General features: G+C 49.6%; 1 protein-coding gene across 8 annotated transcripts in view; it reads left to right on the forward strand.

Annotated features, from left to right (window-relative positions):
* Positions 1 to 25229, forward strand: part of CTIF (cap binding complex dependent translation initiation factor) — a 326254-nt gene that overhangs the window by 198446 nt on the left and 102579 nt on the right. For 7 of the 8 annotated variants that reach the window (XM_005224342.5, XM_015460146.3, XM_010818999.4 and 4 more), the window contains exon 8: positions 23926 to 24418. In XM_005224342.5, coding sequence (XP_005224399.1) covers positions 23926 to 24418 — 493 coding nt within the window. The remainder of the gene's footprint in view (positions 1 to 23925; positions 24419 to 25229) is intronic. The other variant, XM_010819001.4, reaches the window with a different exon arrangement.

Consider the following 25229-nt stretch of genomic DNA (forward strand, 5'->3'; position numbering starts at 1 on the left):
AGTCTGGGCCCCCATCTGCCTCCAGCTGCACCGAACGGAAGTCCGAGCTGCGGACGGAAGCTTGGCGGAGGACTTGGGGCTGGAATACGTGATGCGTGGTTTAGTGGAACGCTCCACCCAGGCTGCTCTTGGGGATGGCCCAGAGTTTTGCTCTTTCTTGTTCTTCCAGTGATTTTTTTTCTTCTTGGCATATTTATTTCCTGGCCCCTTGCCTTTACTTGTGTGAGTTGTGTTTGAGGGTTTGGGGAAAGAAGGAAAAACATATAGAATGGGTGGCTCCCGGTTTGAAATTTTCTCCATGGAAGAGAGAATAAAGGCAGTTGGAAAGTTCATGCACTGGGAGCTCTTGGATCTGTTCCATCATGGCCAGTTACCCTCCCCCTCCCCGGGCCCTAGGAGGCCCTCCTGAGGAAAGTAATCTTGGTCCAGGCGGGGGTGGCGGTGACACAGAAGTCTCCTGCTGGTCCAGGCTCAGCCTCCTTATCCCCGAGGGAGCAGTCAGCCCTCTGCCATCCTGATCATTTGCCTGGTCACCTGCTGCTCTGCCCTGCTGACGTCTGTGAACTCCTCAGAACTGTACCTGCTTCCCTGGCTGCTCCCCGCTGCCCCCTGTTTGCGTGCACACGCCCACCTCCTGCTCACAGCCCCGTCTCCAGGACCACCAAGTGGCTCCACGGCTCCCACGGTGCTTTGCCTCTGCAGAGAAGCCGGTGATGGGCACTGAAGCTGTTGCATAGTGAAACAGTTTTATCATCTTCTCCGAAGAAGGAGTTGTTTGCTTGCATGGTATGCCAGGAACAGGTTTGGCTCAGCCTCCTTTACCTGGTCCTCCTATCAACCTGTAAAGCCCAGAGAGATCCTCTTCTCCAGGGTCCTCATTTTGCAGCAAGAGGGGGACTCCCTGAGGTCAAACACTCGACACGGGCGGGGCTGAGCTGTATGTTTGCTCTTTGACTCCCGCCCTGATGCTTCCAGCATTTGGAAGCCCCTGCCCTGCCTGTCACCAAGAACCAGGGCGTTCTAGAAGTTCAGAACAGGAGGAAACCTCAGAATAACTCATCCTCATAAGCTGCTGCACGTGAGATTCTAAGGAATATTTGCCCCTTATCCAGAGTGGTGATGCTTGCTAGAAAGCAGAATTGCGCCACCTTGGTACAGACAATTTTTAAAGTAAATAAATAAAAATAGTTAAAAAAAAAAACAGCCCTAAAAGTGAAAAGCAGAGAGAAATAGATGACTTTAATTGAAAAAAGCAAAGTGGAAAAAGTATATGTAGTATGTTACTTTTCTCCCTGGAAGGCAGATATAAATGTATGTTCACATTTACTTATATTAAAGAAAATGAATGGATGGATAAGCCCTAGAATCAATGTGTGCATGTGTGTGTGCCAAGATGCAAAAAAAGAAAAGCAAATAAAAAATTTACATATTAAAACACATACCTGCATACATGTGGGAAAAAAGGTAATAAAAATAAGTCCATATCAGTGATCAGAAAATAAAACTGGATTAAAATCACCTATTAAAAAACGTTCTCAGATTAGGTGGAAAGAGAAAAAAAATCCCAACAACTGTTGTTATGTGCACTGTGCTAAGTCGCTTCAGTCGTGTCTGACTCTTTGTGACCCCGTGGACTGTAACCCGCCAGGCTCCCCTGTCCATGGGGATTCTCCAGGCAAGAATACTGGAGTGGGTTGCCATTTCCTACTCCAGGGGATCTTCCCAACCCAGGGTCTCTTATGTCTCCTGCATTGGCAGGTGGGTTCTTTACCACTAGCGCTACCTGGGAAGTCCCATTTCACAGGGAAATAGATGGGGAAACAGTGGAAACAGTGTCAGACTTTATTTTGGTGGGCTCCAAAATCACTGCAGATGGTGATTGCAGCCATGAAATTAAAAGACGCTTACTCCTTGGAAGGAAAGTTATGACCAACCTAGATAGCATATTCAAAAGCAGAGACATTACTTTGCCAACAAAGGTCCGTCTAGTCAAGGCTATGGTTTTTCCAGTGGTCATGTATGGATGTGAAGTTGGACTGTAAAGAAAGCTGAGCACCGAAGAATTGATGCTTTTCAACTGTGGTGTTGGAGAAGACTCTTGAGAGTCCCTTGGACTGCAAGGAGATCCAACCAGTCCATTCTGAAGGAGATCAGCCCTGGGATTTCTTTGGAAGGACTGATGCTAAAGCTGAAACTCCAATACTTTGTCCACCTCATGCGAAGAGTTGACTCATTGGAAAAGACCCTGATGCTGGGAGGGATTGAGGGCAGGAGAAGGGGACGACAGAGGATGAGATGGCTGGATGGCATCACCGTCTTGATGGACAGCACTTTGGGTGAACTCCAGGAGTTGGTGATGGATAGGGAGGCCTGGCGTGCTGCAATTCATGGGGTCACAAAGAGTCGGACATGACTGAGCGACTGAACTGAACTGAACTGAAGGACCAAAATCCCTTCCATGGTCTGCAAGGCCCCAGGTGATCTGGTTCCCATCACCTCTGACCTCATCATCCACCACCACCACCACCTCACCCCCAGTCTCTGCACTCCAGCTGCACTGGCCTTCTCAGGGACCTTGAGCACACCAGTAAGCTCCTACCACAGGGCCTTTGCACTTGCTGTCCCCTTTACCTGGACTGCTCTGCCTGTGTTCAGGTATTGCACAGCTCCTTTCTCAAGAATTTGCACCATCAAAGTGAGATCAGTCCTAACAGTTCTTTCTAAAAATACAACCAGTCACAGGTGAGGGACAGTGAGAAGTACAAACTTCCAGCTATACTGTAAGTCACAGGGATGCAATGCACAGCATAGGGAGTATCGTCAATAATATTGGAATAACTTTGTGTGTTGACAGATGTAACTAGACTTATCATGGTGATCGTTTCATAATGTATATCGAGTCACCATGCTGTGTATCTGAAATTAACATAAGGTTGTAAGTCGATTATTGTTGTTGTTCAGTTGCTCAGTCATATTTGACTCTTTGCGACCCCATGACCTGCGGCACACCAGGCTTCCCTGCCCTTCCCTATCTTCCAGAGTTTGCTCAAACTCACGTCCACTGAGTCAGTGATGCCATCCAACCATCTCATCCTCTGTCACCCCCTTCTCTTGCCCTCAGTCTTTCCTAGCATCAGGGTTTTTGCCAGTGAGTCGACTCTTTGCATCAAGTGGCCAAAATATTGGAGCTTCAGCTTCGGCATCAGTCCTTCCAATGAATCTTCCGGGTTGATTTCCTTTAAGACTGGACTGGTTTGATTTCCTTGCTGTCCAAGGGACTCTCGAGAGTCTTCTCCAGGACCACAGTTTGAAAGCATCAGTTCGAAAGTCAGTTTTACTTCAATTTATATATTTATTTTTGTTGCACCAGGTCTCCGTTGCCACGCTTGGGCTTTCTCTAGTCGTGGTCGGTCGGGGCTGCTTTTCCGTCCAGTGCACAGGCTCCTCTTGTTGTGCAGCATGGGCTCTAGGCGCCAGGCCTTCAGCAGTTGCAGCGCGTGGGCTCAGTAGCTGTGACACACGGGCTTAGTCGCTCCATAGCATGTGGAATCTTCCCGGACCAGGGATCAAACCTGTGTCCTCTGTATCGGCAGGCAGATTCCTATCCACTGTACCACCAGCAAAGTCCTGTGCTTCAATTTTAAAAAAAATTTTAGTAAAAAGTGCAGCCTCTCCCACAGGTATCCCACCGCACAGCCAGCACTCCCAGTCCTCTTTCCTGGTTTCACAGTCTCCGTAGAACTGAACGCCCTCTGATACTCTGTGTGATGCATTTATTGTTTATTATCTGTATCTCCTCATTAGAGAGAGGATCCACAAGGGCTTTTTGATCGGTGCCTCCAGCCATACCCCCAGTGCCTACAGTACTGCCTGCATATAGTAGAACTTTGTGGGTGTTTACTGAGTAAATGATGCAAGGATGCAGTGCTGGGCTAGGTTACTTCACTTGTTTCTTCTTGGGTCCTTTCAGCAACTTTGTTACGTTGCTGCCAGCTCTCTGGAGTGCCTCCTCACCACAGGGCTCCCTGCCACAGCCCAGGAATTAGTCCATTAATCACTGGAGGGAGAGTGTGAATGCCCCCTGCCTCCCCAAGCCCCGCCCCATCCTGTAGCTCTGCCCTCTTCACCCTTGGCCACATCCCTCCACTTCCCCTCCTGGCCAGATTTCACGCTTGAAAGAAGTGAGCTTGCTGGGCTGTGCTGACACACCCTGTCCATCCACCACCCCCACCTTCCCCTCACCTGCCCGCAGGGCCATGCTTGGCCCAGGAAGGGTACAGAGAGCCAAAGGCTACTGGGACCACGGCGCCAAGAGAGTCCTCCAAAACTGCCCTGCTCTTCCCGCCCATGTCAGAAACCACTTCCCTACAGCCCCACAGTAAAAACCTAGCCATCGTGTTATGGAGTCTGCCACCTCCTGGAGTGAGGCTGGCAGGGGCTGTCTGCCCACTAGGAGTGAGCTGTGGACGGAGGCCGCAAACGCACTAGGCTTACCATCAGCTCCGGATGAGATTCCAGGGACAGACAGCACTCACCGCAGGCTGGGTGACCAGGGCATCTCCTCGAGGCGTGGGCTTGAGTGCCAACATCTAGGAGAGGATATTTGGAGGCAAAGACGGGGAGGGGCAGTTCCAGCAGGGGGTGGCATGGATGTCCTCGGGGCGCTGTGGCGGAGGGCTGGGAAAGACGATACAGGTGAGAGTACCACGCTCAGGCCTTCAGCAGATTTTCAGGTCTTTAAGATGCCTCCCAGGGGCCAGCTGGAGAATCCCAGCCCTTCTGAACATGCCGCACAGAAGGTGCAAACCTGAGGTTGTGTGGAGGAGGCCAGGTTTGCAAGAAACCTGGGAATGCCAGAGGAAGTGTCTCCCGGGCTCGCACGCGGGGCGAGAGCACTGTGCCGAGTCCTGACTGGTCACGGCTGCTGTTTCTGAGTACAGCTATGACAGTGGACAGGGGAGTTCCCCGCTGAGCCCTTGCTTTGTCAGGCACGGGCCAATTACTGCTCATTTAACCCCCAGAACCATAGGCAATACCCATTTCATGATCATTTCCCCATTTAGCAAATGGGAAACTCAGGCAGAGACTAAGAAGAGCCGTGCCCAAAGCACACAGCAAGGAGGTGACAGGACCCTGACTTGAGCCCAGGCCTGGTTGGCCCCAAAGTTGGGCTCTCACCCCCATTCCAGGGGTCTGTCATCACCTTCAGAAGCTCGCAGTGTGAGACCCTGCCTGTGGGTGTGGACTGAGCCCCAGCTTAACACAGACGAGGGAGGCCCACCCAAGACCCAACCCCTTGGCCAGTTCTCTCAGCAGCCTGGAGAGCCACTTTGGTGGTTTTGAGCATTACTCAGTTTGAAAAGATTTTTATTCTTAGTCAAATATTTAATTTTTACCCATAATAGACAGTTGGTTAAAGGCAGGAAGCATTAAAGAACAGCGATATTAAAAGGCTGGTTCCTGAGGAGCAGGCGCGTGGTCACGACTCCGCATGCTTGTCTCCGCCTGAGTCCGGGAGCCCTGCGCGTCTGGACGGAGTCCTGAAGACCCCGAGCCTGGCTGGCGTCCCACTCCGCTCACCAGAGTCAAGACCCTCCCTGCTCACGCCCTGCTCTTTGGACAAAGTGATTGCAAGCCCTTCCTGAAAATTCTCACGTCTCGTCATTTGGAAACAAAGCGAGAAAATTACAAAAACAAACCAGTTGATTTTTATTAAACAAACATACAATTTAAGAATTCCAAACAGTGGGCCACGAAATCAGCTTTTGCTTTTTTGTTTCTTTATCTGCCTTATTTAGTCAGTCGTTAGCCTCCCTGTGAGCATGTATGTGGTGCCAAAGCCGCAGTGACACAGTAATATGTCATTTTGAAATTTCTTTGTAGAAAATTATGCTTTTGCTTTCGTAACTTATTTACAATAAATGAAGGAGAAGGCATCACTTGGTAAGTGGGGGAAGGTTAAATATTGCCTTTGATCAGAGATGTTATTAAAGATCATACTGAATATGGACTTTTGGTATTCACTCCCCATATTAATCTGAAAGCTACGTTTTACATAAAATAGCGTTTTGTCATGTACCACCGGAAATAACAAAATATTGTTTTAATTCCTGAGAGTGTCTGCAAGGTGATGAGAGGAGTTCTCAAGCCTAAAACAGTGGATTAAGTCTGCAACCAGCGCACCAAACTGCTTCAGTTTCCATAGGTGTAAAAATAAGTATAGAAAAGTGTCCATTTTCCCACTCATTGAGACGAGGTCTCCTGGTGCGTGCTGTAGAAGCCCACCCTGGGAAACAGTCCTGCTATGAGAGAAGCTCTGGGTGTTACCCCTAAGGGCAGGTTGACTTGCCTGTGATGGTGCGACGGGTCCGCCTGGGCTTCTGTCCTGGGGACGTCGGACTTTGGCGACTACTGCCCTTCAGACGATGCCCAGCTGCTTGGGCTCCATTAAGGAATCTTCTCGGTCTTGAGGACACGATTGCACAGTGGGCTGTGTGTGCACCTCCTTTGGGGCCACCCCTACCTACAAAATGAGGGGTCTCTGCAGTTTTACCTGCTGCGAGGTGAAGCAGGACCCTCAACTGATTGACCGAAATTAATTTTATTGTATATTATTTAGTTTGCCTGGGACATAAGAAATTGACTTAAGAAAAATGGCCAGCCACCCTTTGTGAAGTCTCTGGGCTTCTTCTGGAATGCCCTCCCCACTTCTTCCCCTCTAACCAGATCCTGCTCATCTTTAAAAACTTCTGTTTTCAACAAAATCTCGAACTCCCAGAAAAGCTGTGGGAATTGTGCAAAGAATCCTTGCATATTCTTCACCCGGATTCCTCAGATATTAATTAACAGCTTACCTCCTTTGCTTTATCTTTCTCCCTCTCATACATTTTTTTTCTGACTTGAGTGAGAAGGACTTGCCTCAGGAATGCCTTTTTACCGCTAAATACTTCACAGTGTGTTTCTTTAGAAAGATATTTTTCTTTCATTGCCACAGGACAGTGGTTGAAATCAGGAAACTAACGCCGATACAATATAGTTATCTACTCCACAGTCCTTACTCATCTTTCTCCAGTGGGCCTAGAGCAGGGGTTACATTCAATTATCCTGTCTCTTTAGGTTCTTTTAATCTGGGGACAGTTCACAGTTCACAGGTCTTTGTATTTCATGACATTGACCTTTTAAGAACGACTCGTTGTTTTTGTCGACGGTCCCTCATTTGGGTTTCTCTGATACCTCCTCACAGTCAGGCTCGGGTTCTCCACACTTGGGGGACACTGCGTTCCCCTCGTGCTTCATATCAGAACGCTGATACTGTCCCTTCACCCCAGGACTGGTGATGTTGACTTTGCTTCCTTGGTTATGGCCATGTCTGCCAAGTTTCTCCACTGTAAAATCATGAGTTTTCCCTTTGTAATTAAGAAATAGCTTGCGGGTAGGTCCTTTGAGATGAAGCCAATATTCTGTTTCCCTCTAACTTTCACCCACTAGCCTCCACTCATGATTCTTGCTTAAGAATTGCTATTATGGTGACAGCCAGATGATTTTCTAATTCCATCCCTCCTTCTAAATTTGCTAGCTGTCTTTCTGCTGTCGGGGAGAGTCCCTGGTTGATTGTAAACACGTTGCTCTAAGCTTCAGGACCCTGCATTTGGGAGCTAGGGAGAGGAGGTCCTGGTCACCTGTCTGAATGGTCCTGAAGGTATTTATACACCGAATCCTGGCTGATGGGTGTTTAATGAGAAAGCTATCAGCACTGTCCTTGCGTTTGAGAAGATTCTAGCCCAAGAACCCAGCCCGGTATCCCGAGCAGGCTCCGGGAAGTGGGTGAAGCTGCTGAGTGTTTCTCCCTCCGCCAGGATGTCTCGCCTCGGACCTGTCAGTCCCACCAGCCCCGGCTGAGAAATGTGACCCCAGGGGACGCCCTACTCCAGCTAACTGCTTTTCATATTTCCTCTCCTTCCCGGGGTGGAAAAAACGGCCCCTCAGGGACAGAGCAGACCTGTCAGTAATGAAGTTGCGAGGGAGGAGGCTGTCCGAGGAGGGTGGCTGAGGGCGAGCATGGGGGCTGGTGGCTGGAGGCACAGCGGTGCTCCTCTGCCCACAAAGCCAGACCAGCTCAGGGACCGCCTGGGGGTCCTCCACTTCCCCCCACGCAGCCATCATTCCTTCGCCTGGCTCCCCAGGGCTGGCCCCAGACGGAGGAGTGAGTGGGCAGGGTTTCATCGCCAAGCCCTGGGGTTATCTCTTTCGGCTCCTCCCCACCTATTTTCCAGTTGTGAGATCCATTTGATTAAGAAAACAGCTGAGGGGCAGAAAGGCCAGTGTATCCAAGGCCACCCTGCTAGACGGGGCAAAACCAGGACATGAACCCAGGTGTCCCAACGTCTGTGTCATCGCTGCCTCCAGCTGCCTCTCCAGGTAGGGACTCCTGGTCAACGCAGTAGGGCTTCACGGAGGAGGTACTGATTGCAGAATGGGCAGGTGAGGGATAGGAGGTGTCCAGAGCTAACGGTTGGTCCGTGTCTGGACACCTCCAGTGACGGGGAGCTCACCACATTTCCAGGCAGTCCCCTCCGCGTGGGGCAGTTCTCCTAAGGACCTCCTGAGGTCACCTCAGACTGTGTCTCTGGCCTTCCTCCTCCATAGTTCAGAAGGACTCAGCAGTTTGCGACACTTGGTATTTAAACAACTCTTGCGGGACTTTCTCCTGATCCTTCCTCCTCCTTGTCTTGTCTTTAAAAGCCAGTTTGAGGCTGCTCTGCTACCTGAAGATGATGAGATTAAGACAGATGATGAAAAGGGCTAGTTTGATTGGGCTTCTACAGTCAGTCAGCCCATGGAATAAGTGAGCTAACCAGTTGGCCACCCGCTGGCCAGCTGTGGTGGACTCGATGGCCAGGCTTTATTTAGGCTGGGAGTCCAAAAAGTCACTGGAGATAGCCCAATAAGCCTTGGGCAGCACTTCCCTTGGGATGATGGTGGTATTTGGTGATGAGAATTTTCATGGTGGGAGATCATGTCCAATATACAGCCTTTAGAAACCAGAATAAAAGCAAAACTAGAAGCTAGACATCTAGTGTTTCTTCCTTGATTGCTAACACTTGAAAAAGCCCGTTGCCCCACAGCCTCACTTTTCCCACCTGTATTATGGGCGCATCAGTGCTCATTACTTCCTCCAGCCATCTGATGGATTCAATACTATGTTGCTTGGAAAGCCCACACTGTAACATTATTAGAAACAACATTAATATAACATGTACATCAACTCCTTTAAAACTCACAGGAACCCCTATGAAATGGGTCCTCTGTCCACATTTTACAGGTGAAAAAGCCAAGGCCCAGAGAGGTTAAGGAACTTGCCCAACATTGCACAGCTCACAACTCAGAGCCTGGATCTGAACTCTGGGAGTCTGTCTCCAGAGTCCAGACTTGAACTGCAACAGTGTGTTGCCTCTTGGTCAATACCCTGTGGGTTTGCACTGGGCATTTTCTGTATTCCAGGCAGTGAGGGGCTGTGGATGAAGGCCACACAGATGGGGCAAATTCATACCCAAAGCCAGGCTTCCTTGGTTCTTTAGAAAAAGTGGGTGGGAGTAGGCAGACTCCAGCAAGATGGCATGGCCACATTTTGCTTCCCGATGTTGATTGGCATGACTTGGTCGGTTTAGCCACATTGTGCTTCCTGTGTTGATTGGCATGACTTGGTCGGTTTAGCCACAGTTTCAGCTTAGCTGGAAAATGGAGGATCCCAGCTGGGATTTACGTGTACCTGTGGCTGCTGTCCACCGGACCCAGAGTGCGCCCAGCATGGGCATCTAGCTTGGGGATGCCTGAACCCGCCAGCAGGCTGCACTGAGGGTCCCCGGGCCAGATAGGAGACTGCAGGGCTTGGCTGGGCGAGGCGGAAGGGCGAGGGCCTTTCCCTGGAAACAGTCCGCTAGGGCAGCCGCGTGTTCTTCCCATGACATCACGCTGCCTCAGACCGTATGAGGCCAAGGATTCTTGGAATGCCTGATTCACCCTGGAACCAAAATAATACCTCGTATTTATAACATGCCTTTGTTCCCCAAAGGCTCTCCGGGTTTGATTGTATTGTAATGTCAGTTGGCCTTATGATCTTGGCAAGAATGCGGAGAAGGTGGGAAGCCACCTAAGGAAATGCCTTGAGTGAGGATCTGGTGTTCCCATTCTGCAGGCAGGAATGCTGAGACATGGGGAGGTGGGTGCTTTGCCCAAGCTGCCCAGCTAATTGGTACAGTGAGCCCTGGATTTCCAGGGGGGTTGAGAGGAGGCCCTCAGAAATGCCCTGACTGTGGAGTGAGACTCAGAGACCCATCTAATAGCCCAGAGAAAGTGGTTTTCCCATGGCCCTCTCTGCTGCCCTAGGATAGAGGTGGGTGGAAGGAGCCCACAGCTCTTCCCCACCCAGAGTGCAGGGCTGAAGCCAGCGAGCCACCTGAAAACTCCAGCTCCCCCCAGCCCTGTCCCACGGGCCCTAGCCGCAGGAACTAGCAGACTGCGGTGGGGAAAGAACTGTTCCCAGCGCAGATGGAAACCCGAGGGCCACATGTGGCTTCTGTGGTTTGCCCCAGACGCACTGGAGCCAAGGCTGGAAGGCCGGATTTCCAAACCTCGACCCAGAGCGCCCGGTCCAGAGCCCTCCCAGGCTTTCTCCTCTCTCGGGCCTCGCAGCCTCCTTTGTCCCCAGTGGCCTCCGGCTCAGCCTTTGTTTCTGCACCACACGTGTGGTGTGTGCCAAGCCCACGAGCCCTCCCCCACTGGCCTTGGCCATGGCCTGGGGTTCTCCAGATTTGGGTTCCTTGTTCAGTGGTGGTGTGCGGGCTGCCCCACACCCTCAGGACTCAGGTGCGTGCATGCATGCTCAGTTGCTCAGTTTGTGTGACTCTTTGGACCCTATGAACTGTACCCCACGGAAGTCCTCTGTTCGTGGGATTCTCCAGGCAAAAATACCGGAGTGGACTGCCATGCCACCCTCCAGGGAATCTTCCCGACCTAGGGGTCGAACCCAAGTCTCCTGCGTCTCCTGCACTGGCGGGCGGATTCTTTACCACTGTGCCACCTGGGAAACCCCAGAACCCTGGAACAGGCAGCAAAACCTTGAGGCAAGAGAGCATGGTGGTTGAGGGCACTCATTATCGGGCCAGACTACTTAGGTTCAAACCAAGTGCTGCTTCTTGCAAGCTGTGTGGCCTTAGGCAAGTACTCACCTTTCAGTGCCTCACTGATGTCTCTGTAAAGCAGAGTGAACAGCGGTCCTGCCCTCCTGGGGTAAATGAAAGCTGTGCTGGCCCGTGGTTAGCGCTCCATACGTGTTAGCGTGTTTTCATTACTGTCGTTCTGCATCCTTGTGATTTCGGCTCCAGTCCCGTTCCTTGGGGCAGCCCTCCTGGCAGGGCTGGCTTCTCGGGTGTGCAGTCTGTGGTCTCACGCTGCGACTCACGCTCCCAAGGGCTGTGCTTGGGTTAATGCTCTGCTGTAGCTGCCAGGACAGTTTTTGAACAAGAGGCCCACATTTTTGTTTCTGCCAAGGGTCCCACAGATCATGGGGCCAGTCCTGTGTCCAGGATCAGACTAGAACAGACCTCTGTGCTATTCTCTGCCTCCCTTCTTCCATGACTCTTGTGCCTAGTTGTAGCCAGATACCTGTTTCTGTAATTAATGGAGCGGTGTCTCTCTCTCTGCGTGGATCCTAAGCTCTGTAAGGACACATCCCTGTGTCGGAGTCATCGCTGTGTCCCCAGGACCTGGCTCGCTGTGGGGCTCACTTCAGGCATGAATGAGTGCCCAGCCCCACCACAGATCCCTGGGGGAGATTTAGAAAAGGCTAGATGCTTTTAAGGGTGTGCAAGAGGAATGCACAAGGCCATAGGTGGCAGAGACTAGGGAAGCCAGACTCTGATCTCGTTAGGAGTTTAGAGATAGAGGAGGCATCCTGGGAGCTGGGGGAAGGCTTCTGGGCAGATCTGGCCCTCGAAGCCTGGGTAGGTTAGGAAAGGTGTTTAGAGACTCCTTAAAGCCAGCTGAACAGCTTTTGTCATACACACTGCCCCCAGCAACTCTCAGCTTCCCTCAGAGTGTTCCAGGAACTGCATGGCCTTGGGCAAGCCCATTGATACCTCTGCTTAACCTCCAGGCAGAGCCAAATCTCCCAACAAGTTTAATTAATGAAGCAATAAATGAATCTGCCTTTTTCCCCTCTTTCTTCTTTTGTTCATTCAGTTCTGTAGCTGGTGAGGAAAATCTTTTATCTGCCTCAGGGTCCAGAGTCAGACCCTCTCACTTCCATTCCAGGCATCCCTTTGGCCAGGTGACCATCTGGTTTCTAAAGCTTTCCGTCCGTTCCGTGGAAGATTGAGCTTCTTGCATGAACTTTTGCCTCAGCTATGCAGGGACCTCAGTCCTGAATCATTTCCTACCCGACTCTGAGCGAAAGGGGAGCCCTACAGTCTGCCGGAGTGGGAGCCTCTGAAGCTTGGCTGACCATCCACGGTGGCAAGAGTGTTCCTGAAGCACGTGATGCCGCTCGCGGGTTGTCGGGGGACCCAGTGTGGGACCGAGCTGGCCAGGGTGCTGCGGTCCCTGCATCCTGTGGATGGTGGCAATTACAGGCAGTTCCGTTGTCTAAGTGGCTAGTGATGCTCCGGTTCTCCAGACCTGAGACCTCCTGAGACCTCAGAATAGTCATGTGAAATCCAGTCATGCAGTGTCTCAGGCAGCACCTTACAGCAGAAACACAAATCCGAGGTCCAGGACAGACTTTGCCACTAACTAGCTGGACAGCCTGAAGGGGAGCGAAGCAAGCTCTCTGAGCCTTGGTTTTCTCATCCATAAGACTGTCGTGCTGGCCCCTGTATATATCTTCACAGCCACCTGTGAGCTGGAGGCCGGTACAGCTAGGGGACAGAGACACAGAGGGGTGAACCGCTGCACCCCCTGTCTCCCACCCCCGCCTGAGCCAGGCTCGGAGCTGGCTGTAGCCCCACAGACAGATAGACAGACAGACAGAGGAGGAGTGTCCTGCAGAGCAGACTCTGGATTTCCAACACCTCTTTCAGCCCCGAGTGTATCTCAGTGAACGCAGGCTACTCTGATCATTGTGGTTTAAACCAATGTCATGTCTCCCTCCGTTGGCTCCCTGAAGAGGGAAGCGCGTCTCCTCTGTGCTTTTCCTTGCTAAGCTTCCCATTCTCTGCAGACTGGGGCGCTGTGTGTGGCGGGTGGCCCTTGTTTCCGCGCCCCGCCTGCCTGCGGAGCTAAGCCAAGCGTCCCTCTCATTTCAGCGCAGCCCCTGCTCCGTCTCAGAGGCTGGGGCAGAGGAGGTGGGGCCCGTGTGGGGCGTGTGTAGGTGGGCAGGAATGGAGGCGCCTAAGCTAGTAATAAGCGGTCATCGCTTTTTCTGAAGGCAAGAAATATGAGCCCGTGCATAGTTTTCCAACCGCTTGCCCTTGGAATTTTGCTTTCAGAAATTTTTAAGCAGACCTACAAATTATGTGGTGAAGTGTCCGACATTGTGAGAACCATAATAAGTCGGTGGCCCTCCGAATATCTAGTTGGGAAAGATTATGAAATAAAAAGTGAACAGAGAGACGTTTGTCTGCCTTCGGACTGCTGTTAAAGTCGTTTTTAAAAACAAAATCTGAAGTTATTCTCCCTATACCCACCTCCCAAAATGCAGCTGTGGTCTTCCGAGAACTTTTTTTTTTTTCCTTCTTAATAAAAGAGAGCAGTCTGAGAGTGAAACAAGACATCTGATTTCAGAACCCAAAGAAGAAAGAATAAACTAAATGAGTGATGGAAAAAGCATTCTGACAATTTCCATTCGCAAAAAAAAACAAGCATTATTTTCCTAACAGCAGGTGTTGCCAGGAGCGCAAATGGAATATTAATCTTATCTCCTAAGCCACTCCTCCTGCCCCGCCCCCGCCAGAGAAAGCTACCCCCCCACCCCGAGATTCGAACATCCTGAGCAGAAGTCCTGAGGAGGATTTTTGCCCTTTCTGGCTGGCACGGCTGCACGTCTAGTGTGTGTCCAAAACCTAGACCCACATATCCGGGGATCAGAGACAAAATGCGGCTTCCTTCCTCACCGCTGGGAGCAACAGCGGCTCATCCCCGATCAGCCAAACCTAAACCCACAGGTTTCGTGGTGAGCCGCCAGCTGGCCCCTGAAGGAAGGTATCGACGAAACCCAGGGCCAGCAAACACAGAAGAGAGGAGTTGGTTTTGGCTGGCTCAGCCAGCGACCGCTGACAAATATTTGTGAATGGCCAGAGCCGGGGAGCTGGGCCTCCATTGTTGGAGCCCGAGGCCCAGCCCCAAGTCTGGTCCGTGGGCTAAGGCCCTCAGTCCGTTCCCAGGCCAACAACATGGGCCTCATGCGGTCATCGACACAGCAGGTCTCCGTGGTAGCTCAGCCCTTCTCTACTGAGGGGGCTGGATCTGAGGGCACGTGGGAGACAGGAGGGTGGACGCTTGGGAGCCGTGACCCGCTGACTTGGCTGGACACACTCTTGAGAGCCTCTGGGAGGCCCTCTGCTGTGGGACTTCTCTTCAGTGAGCCTCAGTTGCCTTATCTGTAAAATGGGAAGAAAGGTTCTTAACTGACCTGCACATAGAGACCAGTCCCAACAGTCACTAACCCTGAAAACTAAGCAGGAAAAGGGGCTCCGTGCCCTGTGCCCCTCCTCCAGGGACATCTTCCCTGCCCTCCTAGGGGCCACCCAACCAACCTCATTTGCCATCTAGCCCATAGCAGCCCACCTCCTTTTGCATTCATGAGTCTTGTCTCCCCATTTAGGAGCAGACTCTCGAAGGTGGACCCCCAAGCCTCTCCTTCCCTCCTGCAGACATCTCTCCACATGTGCAAAGGAGCTGCCACTCAGGCAGAATGAGTCTGAGAACACCCACTGGTGCTCAGCAACCTGGGGCATTCTTCCTGGTCACTGCTTTGTTGACAGGACTGGCTGGCTCCAAGGTCTTTTTTTTATTTGGCTGCTTTGGGTCCTAGTTGCAGCATGAAGGATCTTCACTGGGGCACACAGCCTCTTCAGTTGTGGCAGGCAGGGTCAGTAGTTGTGGCCTGCGGGCTTAGTTGCCCTGTGGCGTGTGGGATCTTAGTTCCCCAACCAGTGATCAAACCTGAGTCCCCTGCACTGCAAGGCAGATTCTTAACCACTGGACCCCAGGGAAGTCCCTCCAAGGTTTTTTGAACCAGAAGAACATGGAATTCCAGGCTCCACACAATTTCCAGAAAACAGTAGCAGAAGTTCTGCAAGACCTAGGCTGATTTCTTTCCAAGATCTTGACCACCACGTAGAAATTACCTCTTTTCTCCTCTGGGTGGGAAGAGGTAGGATTTTTTGAGAGGGGGGGAGGAGGACTGGGAGGATGCTGGGCAGAGAGAGGGGAATTCCTGATACAGCAAATGGGAAGCCAGTTTCAAGACAGATCCTGGGAAGGCCTTGGTCAACTGTCCTTTGGGGGCCATTCTTTGGGCCATAGCTGCAGGCAGCACAAAAATTCTAAATAAGGATGGCAGAAGTTGTGAGAATCAAGCATAATCTGCCAGGGAATTTCCAAGGTTCTTCTCTGGGCTTAAAAATTACTCACACTCAAAGAACAAAGAGAGTGGAAGGAAAAAAGGTCAATCATTGTAAAATAGCTATTTAAAATCATAAAAGATGATGCCGTTTAAGTGGTGCCTTCAGTATGTCAGCAAATTTGGAAAACTCAGCAGTGGCCACAGGAATAGAAAAGGTCAGTTTTCATTCCAGTCCCAAAGAAAGGCAGTGCAAAAGAATGTTTAAATTACTGTACAGTTGCACTCATTTCACATGCTAGCAAACTTATGCTCAAAATCCTTCAACCTAGGCTTCAGCAGTTCATGAACTGAGAGCTTCCAGATGTATAAGCTGAGTTTAGAAAAGGCAGAGGAACCAGAGACCAAATTGCCAACATTTGCTGGATCATGGAGAAAGCAAGAGAATTTCAGAAAAACATCTACTTCATTAACTACGCTAAAGCTTTCGACTGCGTGGATCACAACAAACTGTGGAAAATTCTTGAAGAGATGAGAATACCATACCACCTTACCTGTCTCCTGAGAAAGCTGTATGTGGATCAAGAAGCAACAGTTAGGACTGGACATGGAATAACTGGTTGATTCAAAATTGGAAAAGGAGTACAAGTCTGTGTAGTGTTCCCCTACTTATTTAACTTCTATGCAGAGTACATCATGTGAAATGCAAGGCTGGATGAATCACAAGCTGGAATTAAAGACTGCCAGGAGAAACATCAACAACCTCAGATATGCATATGATACTACTCTAATGGCAGAAAGTAAAGAGGAACTAAAGAGCCTCTTGATGAGGGTGAAAGGGGACAGTGAAAAAGCTGGCTTGAAAGTCAGCAGTCAAAAAAACTAAGATCATGTCATCCAGTCTCATCACTTCAGGGCAAATAGAAGGGGGAAAAATGGAAACAGTGACAGACTTTATTTTCATGGGCTCCAGAATCACTACGGACAGTGTCTGCAGCCATGAAAAGACACTCAGAAGGAAAGCTATGACAAATCTATATAGCGTATTAAAAAGCAGAGACATCACTTTGCTGACAAAAGCCTGTCTAGTCAAAGCTATGCTTTTTCCAGTAGTCATGGATGTATGTGAGAGTTGAACCAAAAGAAGGCTGAGCGCCGAAGAATTGATGCTTTTGAACTGTGGTGTTGGAGAAGACTGTTGAGAGACCCTTGGACAGCAAGAAGATCAAACCAGTCAATCCTAAAGGAAATCAACCCGGAATTTTCATTGGAAGAACTGATGCTAAAACTGAAACTCCAATACTTTGGCCACATGATCCAAAGTGCTGACTCATTGGAAAAGACCCTGATGCTGAGAAAGATTGAAGGCCAAAAGGAGAAGAGGGCAGCAGAGGATGAGATGGTTAGATAGCATCACTGACTCAGTGGACACAAATCTGAGCAAGCTCCTGGAGATGGTGAAGGACAGAGGAGCCTGTCGTGCTCCAGTCCGTGAGGTTGTAAAACATCTGACACAACTTAGCAACAACAACAAAATTAAAAACAAAACTTAGAACAAAAACAAAATTAAAAAAATAAAAGTAGGGAGAATTTAGAAAAAGTCTCAACAAAAAGTCCTGGGGAGTTGGTGGGCCATGGAATTTCATCTGCTTTCCCAGGGCTTCTCCAAATGAGGGGGTCCAGACCCCTGAGCTGACCTGTGTCTCAGGCGTCCGGCACATGTGAAGGCAGCTGGTGGCCTTGGGAGGAGCCCAGCTCAGTGAGTCACCTTGCTGGTGGGGCCCAGCTTGTCACTGTTGCCCTTTGCCCAGGTGCCCATGCTGATGGATTCCCCTGCTATGAACGAAAACTGACCTTCTTCCAGAACTTAGTGTTAGGCCCATGCTGATTCCTGTTTCGAATGAGACCGTTAGGGAAGAAAACTGAGGCCTTAGGCCTGTCGGTGGTGGTGGTAGAGGGGGGCTTGGATGAAGGAGCTGCCTCTTTTGACTCTGTGCTATGCCATGCTAAGTCACTTCAATCCTGTCCAACTCTGTGCCACCCTGTGGACTGTAGCCCGCCAGGCTCCTCTGTCCCTGGGATTCTCCAGGCAAGCATACTGGAGTGGGTTGCCATTCCCTTCTGCAGGGGATCTTCCCGACCCAGGGATAGAACCCGCGTCTTCTTATGTCTAACCTGCATGGGCAGGCGGGTTCTTCACCTCTGGCGTCACCTGGGAGGCCCTATTGACCCAAATTATTAAAAAACACATCTAAAACCCCTGGATTTTTATGTATACAGTCAAACACAAGAGAACACTGAAGGGCAGAGAGAAGGCAGACTGGCTGGGGACCTTGGCCCCGAGAGGTGACACAGCAGTGAGTGAGTTTTCTTCTAAGCCTCATTAATCTCAGACTTGGAGTGAAAGTATTTGGCAACCTAGAAACACCCACAGGTGCAGACAGACCAAAATGGCCCCAGTGGAAGCCTGCCGTCTGCAGCCAGCAAACCAGAAAGGAGCAGCCTCTCAAGACAGAGAACTCTTGGGCAGAAGCTGCTCTACTTCAGACAAATGCCCTAGGAAAAACTAGCTCCATCCCACCTGTGCCAGAAGGGACAAATGAAGGATCAGGATTCCACCTTCGCCAGGCTGTGATGAGGCACCCAGAGCCCACCAGGGCGGGGTCAGGGAAGCCGAGTGGGCAGCTGGGACTCATGCCTGGGAGTCACTGACCGGCCCTGCCTCTGTGTCAGTGGAGGCCACGTGGGGAGCGGCAGGGAGGCGCCCTCCTCCTCCTGCCAAGGAGCTGTCTGTGTGAGGACCCAGAACCCCACCGTGGGCAGCATGAAAGAATACACCCCCTTGCTGCTTCAAAGAAGGCCTGGTGGGGAACCTGACTTCTGCCCCTACCCTGCAGTAATGAGACGGTGCAGCTCTTTCTACTACCAGACCAAGGTCAGAGGACACCAGCAGAAGAAGCCAGCCAAACAGGAAGAGTTGATTAAGTCGAATCTCATAATACCCAACCTGTCCAGCTTTCAACCAAAAATCTCCTGTCAGACCAAAGCCTTGAAAGATCTCACTTGAATGAAAAAAGACAATACATGTCAATACCGAAATAACAGAAATGTTAGAATTGTGTGACAAAGATTTTAAAGCAGTCAGCATAAAAATGCTTCAAAGAGCAACTCCAAACCCTCTTGATACACCAAAAAAAAAAAAAAATATATATATATATATATATATATATATGTCTTGGCAAAGAAGTAGGAGATATAACAAAGCATCAAATGAAAACTTCAGAGTTAAAGGAAAACTCAGTTGGATGGACTCAACACCCAAATGGAGGACCCAAAGGGAAGAACCAGTGTCCTGGAAAAGAAACAATAGAAATGATCTAGTCTGAGCAACAGTGAGAAAATAGAAAAGAATGAAGTGAGCTTCACAGACCTAGAGGACCATAACCAAAAATCAAACAGGCAGGTCATCCGGGAGGTAGCAGAAAAAAAGGGTGTAACTGAAAATGACCCAAAGAAACAATGGTTGAAAACTTCTCATGCATTGCTAGTGGGAATGTAAAATGGTACAGCCTGTATGGAAAACAGTTTGATAACTTCTTTAAAAATTAAATATGCAATTATCTTTCAACACATCAGCGGTGCTCACAAGCATTTATTCAAAAGCGATGAAAACTATGTCCACACAGAAACCTGTGAACAGATTTTCCTAACTGCTTTCTGCACAATAGCCAATAATTGGAAACAACCCAGATGTCCTTCAGTGGGTAAATGACTAAACTCGCTGATATATCGACACCACGGAACACGACTCAGCAGTGAAAAAGGAACAGCTGTGGATACATGCAATCACCTGGATGGATTACCAGGGAATTATACTAAGCGAAAAAAGCCAATCCCATTGGGTCACATACTGTATGTATATAACATTCTTGAGATGATAAAATGGTAGAAATGGAAACTAGATTAGTTGTTGCCAGGGGCTAAGGAGGGAGGGAAGTAAGTGTGTCTGTGAAAGGGCAACACAGCACAGGAGATGGTGGTGATGGAAATATTCTATATCTTGGCTGCTGCTGCTAAGTCGCTTCAGTCGTGTCCGACTCTGTGCGACCCCATAGACGGCAGCCCACCAGGCTCCCCCGTCCCTGGGATTCTCCAGGCAAGAACACTGGAGTGGGTTGCCATTTCCTTCTCCGATGCATGAAAGTGAAAAGTGAAAGGGAAGTCGCTCAGTCGTGTCCGACCCTCAGCAACCCCACGGACCGAAGCTTTCCAGGCTCCTCTGTCCATGGGATTTTCCAGGCAAGAGTACTGGAGTGGGGTGCCATTGACTGAGTCAGTGTCAAAATCCTGGTTGTGATCTTGAACTATAGTTTTGCAAGATGTTACCATGGAAAGAAGCTGGGAAAAGGATACAAAAAAGTCTCTTTGTATTCTTTCTTACAACTGCATGTGAATCTATAATTATCCCACAATAAAAAGTTTAGAAAAATACATTTATGTTCATTTAGAAAACACAAATGAAGAAGAAAAATCCTCATCCTATCCCCCAGGGATAATGACTGTTAGCATTCTGTTGAGTGTCCTTCCAGATTTTTCTGTGCATAGAAACACTTGCCATGAAAACTGGCACTGTGCTGCACACACATCACACCCGGCCCGAGGGAGCCTTCTCACCACTTTCGTTGTTTCACTGTCCGTTTTTATCTGTTCTAAACACAACTGTGATGAACATCCCTATGCTTTGATAATTTCCTTTGGATAAATTGTCACAAGTGGATACATTGCAAAGGCTAGCGGTTTACATGTTTTAGAGGCTTTTGTAACAAATTGTTGAATTTTCCTCCAAAAACATACTCATTTCTGCTTCTAATATACAGAGTGTTATAAGTTACTGTTTGTGTGGAAACAAAAAGAAACCTGTATACTTGTCTCTCACTTGGCCACTTTATTTTTAAAATTTTTTTTAAAGTGCTTTTTAACACATTTATTATTTTCAGCCGTACTGAGTCTTCATTGCGGCGGGTGCTTTTCTCTATTTGCAGTGAGTGAGGAGCTCCTCTTCGTGTGGTGCATGGACTTCTCTCCCTGGTGCCTTCTGTGCAGCACAGGCTGTAGATGTGTGGGCTTCAGTAGCTGAGGTTCCCAGGCTCTAGAGCACAGGCTCAGAAGCTGTGGCTCAGGGGCTTAGGTATTCTGCAGCATGTGAGATCTTTCCAGACCAGGGATTGAGCCTGTGCCTCCTTCATTGACAGGTGGATTCTTTACCACTCAGCCACCAGGGAAACCCTCGCTTAACAATTTTAACTCCCCCTGAAAACCCTGCCACCTAGGGAAAGCTTTTCTTTTAATTTTTTAATTTTTATACAATGTTTAAAAGTTACTTTCTATTTACAATTATTGCAAAATATGGATTATATTCCCCAAGTTGTATAGCACATGCTTGAGCTTATTTCACACCCAAGAGGTTGTGCCTCCCACTCCCCTACCCTTATATAGCCCTTCCCCACTGGTAACGACTAGTTTGTTCTCTACATCTGTGGGTCTGTTTCTTTATTTTGACCACACGAGAGATCGAACCTGTGCCCCTTGCAATGCAAGGGCAGAGTCCTAACTACTGGATCACCAGGGAAGTCCCTCTTGTTTTTAGTTATATTCATTAGTCGTTGTATTTTTTAGATTCTACATATAAGCAATATATCAAGTATTTCTGTCTTTTCCCTCTTAGTATAATGCGATATATCAAGTATTTCTGTCTTTTCCCTCTCAGTACAATGCGATATATCAAGTATTTCTCTCTGTCTTTTCCCTCTTAGTATAATGCCCTCCATGTCCATCCATGTTGTTACATATGCAAATAGTCATCGTTTTTTCGTGGCTGAGTAGTATTCCATTGTGTATATACCACAACTTCTGTTGATGAACACTTAGGTTGTGTCTATGTCTTGGCAATTACAAATAATGCTGCTAGGGAACATTGAGGTGCATATATCTTTTCAAATTAGTGGTTTTGGTTTTTTCAGATATATACACAGGAGTGGAGTTGCTGGGTCATATGGTAGCTCTGTGTTTTATTTTTTGAGAAACTTCCATGGTCTTTTCCACTGTGGCTGCACCAATTAATATTCCCACTAACGCTGTACAAGAGTTCCCTTTTCTGCACATCCTCGCCAACATTTGATACCGGTAGAAGGGAAAAGCTTTTCAGTGAAAAAAATTTCATTAATTTTAATGGGAAAATGATCCATTTAACCCCAAACCCAGGATACCCCCAAATTTTCAGAGATACAAAATTATCAAGTGAACATCAAAATTGACTTTATATAAGTAATAATAATTTTAGAGCAAGTAAACACAGTTTGTTCATAAAATGCAGTGCAGTGAAGGTCTGTTGTATTGGGCAAAGAGATGGATCACAGAACAGGTTGGGAGCCTCATTTGCTAGAATGTGGAGCTTCTCTCCGTAAACTTTCTTCACTCACTTTACAACTTTGAGAGGCTCATGTTTATCCTGTTCTCCAGCTGCACTTCGAATAAGGTTATGACATGGAAAACACCATTAGGGCAAAACAGGTGGGATGCAGGAGCACTTCAGTGATGGAAGCAGCCCTTTGGTGCAAGACTGAAGGGTCCCCAGGATACCCCCCACCCCCTTGCTGTCTTTTAGTCTGCAGATCAAAACATTTGGGGTTTGTCCCATGATGCACAGCCCAGATTTGTTCTGTATGAGAATCTCTGGCTTCCCTGACAGCTCAGCTGGTAAAGAATCTGCCTGCAATGCAGGAGACCCCAGTTCGATTCCTGGGTCAGAAAGATCCATTGGAGAAAAGATAGGCTACCCACTCCAGTATTCTTGGGCTTCCCTTATGGCTCAGCTGGTAAAGAATCTGCCTGCAATGCGAGAGACCTGGGTTCGATCCCTGGGTTGGGAAGATCCCCTGGAGAAGGAAAAGGCTACCCATTCCAGTATTCTGGCCTAGAGAATTCCATGGACTGTATAGTCCATGGGGTTGCAAAGAGTCGGACACAACTGAGTGCCTTTCACTTACTCAAGGACCAGACTCTCTGCTTTGAAAGCGTCAAGTAAATCAGTGAGCCTGTTTGCCAAAAACTATCATGTTAAATATCACGTCTGTAGCCCAAGGCTCGGGCTCCCATAACGTGATAGCAGCAGATTGAGGCCCACCCTAACAGCTCCATTTTAACTTAATCACATCTTTAAAGGTGCTCACTCCAAATGCAGTCACATTCTGAGGTCCCAGGGGTTGAGGCCTCAACATACGAATTTGGAGGGAACACAGTTCAGCCTGTAAGAATTTCTTATAGCATTTTTAAAAATTGTTTATTTATTTATGTTTGGCTTCGTTTGGGTCTTTGTTGCTGCACAGACTTCCTCTAGTTGCGGCGGTCGGGGCGATGGCTGCTCTCTAGTTGCACAGAGTTCTCATGCCAGTGGCTTCCCTTGTCGCAGAGCTCACAAGGGCATTCAGGCTTCAGTAGTTTAAGCTCACAGGCTCACGACTGTGGTGCACAGGCTTAGCTGCTCCGTGACACGTAGGATCTTCCTGGAACAGGGATTGAACCTGTGTTCCCTGCATTGGCAGGCAGATTCTTAACCACTAGACCACCAGGGAAGTCTTCTTATAGCATATTTTGTTTGTGGGTTGGGGGTGAAAATGTCAGTGTACCTAAAGAAAGGTTGTTTAACAAATGGTATAACTGTTCACAGGCCATGATGGTTAAAACGTCATTAATAGAATGCTTGTTATCTGATGCTTCTCTTGTGGTTCAGCTGGTAAAGAATCCACCTGTGAGGCGGGAGACCTGGGTTCGATCCCTGGATTGGGAAGATCCCCTGGAAAAGGGAAAGGCTACTCACTCTGGTGTTCTGGCCTGGAGAATTCCATGGACTGTATAGTCGGACACAACTGAGCGACTCACTTTCACTGTCCACTGTAGTTCTGTGTACACATCTTTATTGGAACAAGCATAGAATGCGTTCACAAAATGGGAATGGTTGCTTCAAGAAACATACTGGGTGTCTGGGGACAGTCAGGAGGGTTCACTGTATACTCTAATTGTATCACTTTAAATTTGTTTCCTACACATGTATTAATGCATATTCTAATAAGGAAATAAAATACTTATTTTAAGTCAAGAGTTGACTTAAATCCTGAGTGATCATAGGGACCTATCTGTCATATTCTCTCCTGTAACCCCAGGCCCCTTTGCAGAGCCTGGTGCATAGGAGGCCTTCAGTGAGAGTACTGAGGGAATGAAGAAATGAATTCCTCTGCAGGTATTTGGACATAGGGACCCTGGCCAGCGGCCCCAGTGACCCTCTCTTGTCTTTCCCCTTTGTTTGACAGGCGGCAGCAGAGACCCCCAGGAGGGAACAAGCCCCAGCAGCACGGTGACCACCCGCCGGGCAGTGCCAAACACAATAGGGACCACCAGAAATCCTACCAGGGGGGCTCGGCGCCCCACCCCTCAGGGAGGTCCAGCCACCACGGCTACAGCCAGAACCGGCGCTGGCACCACAGCAACACGGAGCATCCTTCCAGCGACAAGGGGAGGGCAGGCGCCCACCGCAACGCCAAAGAGACCGTGCCCACAGAGAGCCCCAGACTCGAGGATGCCCTGGGGGACGCTGGGCACGGCGGCCTCGAGTCCCCTCGCAGCCCCGATGCCCTGGCCCCAGCAGCTTCCGAGAGGCTCACCCTGCTGCAGCCGGGGTGTCCAGAGGCCGAGATAAAGCTTAAAGACAGTATTATTCCCGAGCGCGGCGGGGAGCGCCCCAAAATTACCCTGCTCCAGTCTTCCAAAGACAGGCTGCGGCGAAGGCTGAAAGAAAAGGTACCGGTAATTGAATTTTCCTTGTTCTCTTGTACCAGGGAGGACAGCACGAGGTAGGCACCTGGGCGGAGGGCTTGGGGGTGGGGGCCTGGGGAGCCGGGTGCAGGCAGAGACCCGCACCTGCTCTCTGCCCAAGAGACCCCTGGTCTCCAGAAGGCAGACCTGTGGCCAGCTCTGCATGCGGACTCCCTCCAGCACAGCACGTTCCACCCTCCAGGAGGCTCAGCTGGACACCTGGTACCAGCCCCCAGCCTGAGAAGGGAGGGTGGGGGAAGAGGCGTGTGCCTCCAGGTGATGGGAGGGCAGCAGAGAAGGCCTGGTGTCCCCCACCAGCATTATCTGGGGGCAGATGCCGCCCTGTCAGTGCTAAAGGGCATCTGGGGAAAACACAGAGCCTATGAGATAAGAATGCTTCTCCCCAAGATGAGTACCAGGCAGGCTGTGCTCCCTGCCAGGGGAGAGCAGAGGTGAGTTGGACAGAGTGCAGCAGGCTGACATCAGCCTTGCCACTCCCCTCCCCCACCAACCAGCAGCAGGGACGGGGCAGGGGCAAGATTTAAGGAGGCACTCACTCTCACATTGCTTAGGTGGCCATCCTGCACAGGCATAGCCCTGAGAAGGAGGGCCTCCTTAAATTTGGAATGAGCATCTCATTCCTCACCCTACTGCTGGGCCTGGCCTCCAGAGCCTGGTTCACACATTCAGGAAGAGATGCCCCGAGCCTCCAGAGGAGAGCTGGGGCTCTGTCCCTGGCAGCGTTAGGTCCACTCTGCTCACTCTAGCTCCCCATCCCCAGCCACGGGTGCAAGTAAGGTCA

The sequence above is a fragment of the Bos taurus genome, chromosome 24, assembly GCF_002263795.3.
Source record: "Bos taurus isolate L1 Dominette 01449 registration number 42190680 breed Hereford chromosome 24, ARS-UCD2.0, whole genome shotgun sequence".
Taxonomy (NCBI): Eukaryota; Metazoa; Chordata; class Mammalia; order Artiodactyla; family Bovidae; genus Bos; species Bos taurus.